Source organism: Schistocerca serialis, chromosome 12 (genome assembly GCF_023864345.2).
Source record: "Schistocerca serialis cubense isolate TAMUIC-IGC-003099 chromosome 12, iqSchSeri2.2, whole genome shotgun sequence".
NCBI lineage: Eukaryota > Metazoa > Arthropoda > Insecta > Orthoptera > Acrididae > Schistocerca > Schistocerca serialis.
The window spans coordinates 72,405,592-72,411,591 of NC_064649.1; the positions used below are offsets into that span (position 1 = coordinate 72,405,592).

The window sequence follows — 6,000 nt, forward strand, 5'->3', positions numbered from 1 at the left end:
CACCTTTGATTGTGTGGCAGTTACAGAATTTTTAATTTGTACAGCACTCCCACATTGCATTTGTGTACTGAAAATGATGAGGTGTGCAGCTGTTGGAAAATCAATAATTGATTAAGTCATCACCTGGCTGCATTCCTGTAACTTGTTTGGACAACTTCGGGATTGCACTACCTGAGAGGTGAAATGTCAGCATGTCAGGCATCATAGTCTGCCAATTATCAAATGCACTGATATCCCATATCTTGTCCATTTGCACTCAGATGTCATTCTGACAGCCAGTACAAGATATAAGAACATCCCAGTCCAGTGTCATGCAGAGTATTCCACACTGATGGTAACATTCTTTGTCCCCCGCTAATGAGCATACTATATATGTATGTAAGCATGTATTTATACTGAGTAAACCAGTCCTCAACCTGAAGCTCGGTGTATGAAAACCACAGTGCTGTATTATGCATGGCCCTATTTTAGCTAGTGTGCCATTGTCTTCCTCCAGCCTTTGAACTGTCTTAAACAGCTACTGTAATTTGATGTGGTCTCCAAAACAAAATGTGACTAAGCAATTCACATTAACAAATGTTTGAAGAGGTGAAAGAAGCCGAAGGTGACAGAAAAAAGCCCTACAACTAGTTGGAGACTGAATTCTAGATCTTTGAACTTTTAGTCTGAAAGTAGCTCTCTTTACACTTGTGAATATGTATGTGTTTAAAGTGTAAAACCTTTCAAGAAGTTCCACTTTGTACTATTATTAGTCCTTACCTTGAAATACAATTACATTTGTTTTTATGGGTTGGCAACTTTATTACTAGTGTAAAAAATATGTAGAACTTAATTTGGATCTTTGGTTTTGCCTATGCTTGAACTTATCATTATGATGCACACTGCAATGTACTTGCCTTTTATTACCCCAAACCAGTTGTGTATATAGACTGAAAGAAACTTAAGTCATCTTCTTCTATGTGAGTGCCCTCAGTTTATTTCTGTTGTTTCTGTTCTCATTTTGGTATTTCAGTGCACAATGTTTTGACGTACAAAATTTATATTTTGTTTATTTGATAATTTCCCAAATATGGAAGCACCCATTTCATGTTATATGTTTTGTCTGTACTTAGTAAGTTAAAGGTAATATAATAATAACTGACTATTGTATTTTCAGAGTCAAAGGAACCATCATCACAAGGATCATTTGGCATCGAAGGCTGCTGTAGCGTAAGTTATTGTTAACTTAATTCTTGCTCTCCTTCCCTCTCCTTCTCCTGCTTTCCTCCCCCCCCCCCCCCCCCCCTCTCTCTCTCTCTCTCTCTCTCTCTCTCTCTCTCTCTCTCACACACACACACACACACACACACACACACACACACTCACTCACAAGACATAGTTTTTCATGAAATAAAGCTTCCTTCATTTGACCGTAGAGAAAATAGTTTCAAAAAATGAAACAGTTCAATAATGGCACATTACCTATGCCAAATAATGTCATCTATAGTACTTGAATATGCTGTTGATGTGTTTGCTTGGATTGCCTAACAAGAGTGCTTACATTTCAACCAAATCTGTGTGAAAAACTTTATATTTGTCGAAAGGAGCTGATACGTGTTTGAATGTGAATGAAGAACTGAATATATTTTTGGCTGCATTGAAGAAAATGTAATTGTCAACCACAAATAAATAAAAGATGTAAAGAATTTAGATTTTTCTTACTGTTGGAATCAGTCATGGTGTCACTGTAAACTATGATTGTCATATGGATGAATAAAATGAAACATACCTAACACAGTGCATTTGTATAATTTTATCACTGACAGTAATATATATTGTTATTTTTCAGATATGGCATGATGTCAGAGGTTAATAGTAGAAGTAACAACTGGCCACAGGAAATACCAGAGACTACAAATGAAGAAGAATCAGATAGTTGTAATAAAGAAAACAAAAATTTGTGCACACAGAATAGGAAAAAGCGCAAACACAAAGATACTGAGACAATCCATTTGGGACTATCAGAGCATGAGTTTGCATGTCCCACATGCTTAAAGACTTTCAGTGACCACAGCAGCTTCATAACTCATCTGCTCTTTCATAGGGAAGAGAAACTCTTCTCCTGTGCAGTACATGAAAAAAGTATCACATTGAAACATAGTTTGCAGGTATGTATGTGTTGCTGCACCATAGAGAAACCATTTGAAAGTGCTGAGTCTTTAAAGTCTTTTTCAGGCTTAAACAATTTGAGGAGGCACATGCTGTTGCATAATAAGGTAAAACAGTTTGTCTGTGTACTTGTTCAAAACCATTTTCCCTGAATCATCACCTTGAAGCTTATATGTTGAGCCATGAGGAAGTAAAATTGTTTCCTTGCCCTCATTGTTAAAAAATGTTTACTTGCAAATAGTATTTGCGAATACACTTTAATAAATGTAAGACATTAAATCCCTTAATACACTCAGTTTGCTTGAAATATTTTCCTTGTGTATACAAATTGAAAACGTATATGCATACTCAAGATTGTTGGATTATAGGAAACACTATTTTTTGAATAACTGCCTGTAATGTCTCTTATTTTAGTACAGAACTTGTTGCATAATACCACTTCTGTATTCTGGCCAACAGCAGTCGCTCAGTAGTTACAAAGCCTCGAGCAAAATCCCATATACTGGCAACATCTCAGAGTCTTGTGCAAAAAGTTAGTCTCCCAACTATAGACATGTATTTTGTAGTACCACTCACATATCAAAATTTTTGTTCAGTAGTAAAGACAAATTGTAACCCTTGGCATAGAGTGGTGTGTATAAAATCACTTGCAAGCATTGTGAAAAATTGTATATTAGTCAGTCATGCAGAACTGTGGTAATTAGGCTACATGAACATGAAAGAAACTAGCAATTAAAGAAGAAAGATTCAATTTTTCCTGATCCTATTTTATCAGAACACCATTCATATGCTGTAGAATGTAAAGTTTTACATTGTGTGTCAAGAAAAGGAGAAAACTGACCCTACTGAAAGTACTGGAAATCAACAAGCACATGACACAGAATGCTAGCCTAGTATTGAATGATCAGACTCAATTTCCATGTTCCCCTTTGTTAGATTAAGTTTTCATTATAAATATAGATTCAGACTGTAAATTCATCTTATTTCTCATCATTTTTTAAATGGATCTCTACATAAAACTTTCTTTAACCCCCCCTTTCATAGTTAATGTAATTACTATATTATTTTCCTGTGTAAACGCCTGGTCATTTTCCATGTTAATATTATTGTTATGTGCTGCCAATCACCGATGGATAATTTAGCCTTTGTTGAGCAGTTACACATGTGATTACATAAATTTAAATTTGAACTGCCATTTTGTGATTGTTATTATTTCATTGTAGGATAGACCACCCTCAAATTTCACTGTATATGTTCCATTCATGTTGTATGACATTCTACCTGAAAATCACAAATGAATTGTTGAATGATAGTAAAATATTGCATGCTGAGTAGAAAGAACTGGAATTTTGTTGTGAAAATATTGGACATTGCCTACTTGGTTCGTCCCATTCATTTTTCTGGGGGGGGAAAAAAAAAACTTTGCTGATATCATGACAACTAAAAACAAAAAAGTGAAAAAATACAAAACATTGGTTTGAAAGTTAAGTATATACACATATTAAAGTAAACAATTGCTTTAAATCAGCACATTGGTTCCCATTCTCAGCGATTCACTCTTCTCATATCAGACATTTAGGTCAAATTACATTATGAATTAAATGAGTGAAGATAAATTACTGTAAATACAAGTCATTAGAATGAGATCACAAATTTGACATCTTGTTCTTCCAATTCTGTCAATTTTTTGACAGCAAAGCAGTCAGATATTGAAAATAAAGTAGGGCCAAAATAAATAGGTTCTTATGTCAATAATAAGTACATCCAGTCACTGAAGAACATCATTTTATCTGAAATCACAGAATATTTTTAAAAATCACAACATCCATTAAAATGTTTGCCCTGCAACTCCTTGCAGTGTTTTACTAGAGAAATATTCAAACTCACTTTACACAGAACTGTAACATTGAGTGTTTCAATATATATCAGCATGTTTTTGGTTTACATGTTGCCAAGAGAGAGATTTACTGCATTCTGTGACTGGTTGTTCTTCAGTCTATTAACTGTCATACAAAATTAAACCAAGATCTTGTCGTTGTGTCATTTTATTTAAGTTATTATTTGATAGGATAATTGGATTCCATCAAGGACTATAGGAGTAACTATTTGAAGAAAAAAAACATCCTACTGAACATTTAGCTTGATATGAGGATGACGTGTGACTTCTTGTGGTTTAGTGTAAGACTCAGATTTTGTGCTTGTGATACTGAACAGTTCATCATTCAGTCCTAATACCATAGCAGGAACGTTTTCATCAGTGTAGAAGTGCCACCTACATGAATGCAGTGCAGTTGGAAATATCATTGATTATTTCTTTTTGTCATGAAACCAGAGGTTGGCTTGAACTTCATAATGCGTCCTATAGACATGCCACAACATACTAATGAACTTTCTTGACAATCAGCATGGGAAGAAATGGAAGGCAGCTATCCACCGTAAAACAAATATTTGTGTGGATTGAATTTAGATGTTCTGGAAAACTGTTTAAATTCTTACTACCAACAGGATTGGTCGTATTCAGCGGAAACAAGGCGTGAAGTGTGTTTTTCAACCACCATATAAGATTATGGCCATTTTATTGTATGTAAAAAGGAATTCTCGGTTTGCGTAAGGTGAAAGAAAGGTGTAGCGTATTCCTTGCAGTTGTGACATCTCTTACATTGCTCTGATCATTAGGGCTATGGAGGACTAGTGTATTGAGCATAAGCATCACCACAAGCTTACAGAGATTTTGGTGTGCCCCGCCAGGTATCGGAATTGTATTATTAAGGAAGCAGTCGAAAATAAATTAAAAAGTGAACTTATAGGGTGGGATGGACAATTTTGCTTAAATTCTGGTCGGAATCGCGCTCTCTCTCACTGGTCAAACAACAGAGGAATAAAGTCAATGCTACTTGTTCACCCACCAGTAAATAATATGCACTGTTGATAACTTCTGACACTGAACACCTTCGATTCTGTGGCAGTTACAGAATTTTTTAATTTGTACAGCTCTCGCACATTGCATTTGTATGCTGAAAATGATGAGGTGTGCACCTGTTGAAAAATCAATAATTGTTTACGTCATCACCTGGCTGCATTCCCGTAAGTTGTTTGGACAACCTCAGGACTTGCACGACCTAGGAGGTGAAATGTCAGCGTGTCAGGCGTCGTAGCCTGTACATTAACAAATGCACTGATGTCCTGTATCTTGTCCATTCTGCACTCAGATGTCGTACAGACAGCCAGTACAAGGTACCAGAACATGCCAGTCCAGAGTCATGCTGAGTATTCCACAGTGATGGTAACATTCTTTGTCCCCCGCTAATGAGAGAGAGAGAGAGAGTGTGTGTGTGTGTGTGTGTGTGTGTGTGTGTGTGTGTGTGTGTGTGTGTGTGTATATATATATATATATATACTGACTAAACCAGTCCGTAACCTGAAGCTCGGTGTATGAAAACCACACTGCTGTATTATGCATGGCCCTATTTTAGCTAGTGTGCCATTGTCGTCCTCCAGCCTTTGGTCTGACTTAAACAGCTCTTTATATGGGGCCTGTAATTTAATGTGGCCTCCAAACCACAATGAGACTAAGCAGTTCACATTAACAAATCTTTAAAGAGGTGAAAGAAGCCGTAAGTGACAGAAAAAAGTCCTACAACTAGTTGTAGACTGAATTCTAGACCTTTGAACTTTAAGTCTGAAAGTAGCTCTCTTTACACTTGTGGATATGTATGTGTTTAAAGTGTAAAACCTTTCAAGAAGTTCCACTTTGTACTATTATTATTCCTTGCCTTGAAATACCATTACATTTGTTTTTATGGGCTGGAAACTTTATTACTAGTGTAAAAAATCTGTTGATCTTAATTTGGA

The 6,000-nt window shown here is 35.9% G+C and overlaps 1 protein-coding gene across 1 annotated transcript in view; it reads left to right on the plus strand.

Annotated features, from left to right (window-relative positions):
• LOC126427942 (zinc finger and SCAN domain-containing protein 2-like) overlaps positions 1–6,000 on the plus strand; it is a gene marked incomplete in the record, with an annotated part of 94,971 nt that overhangs the window by 43,913 nt on the left and 45,058 nt on the right. Inside the window, 2 exon segments of the mRNA XM_050089833.1 lie at positions 1,157–1,209; positions 1,829–1,951. Of these exon segments, the coding sequence (XP_049945790.1) occupies positions 1,157–1,209; positions 1,829–1,951 (176 nt within the window).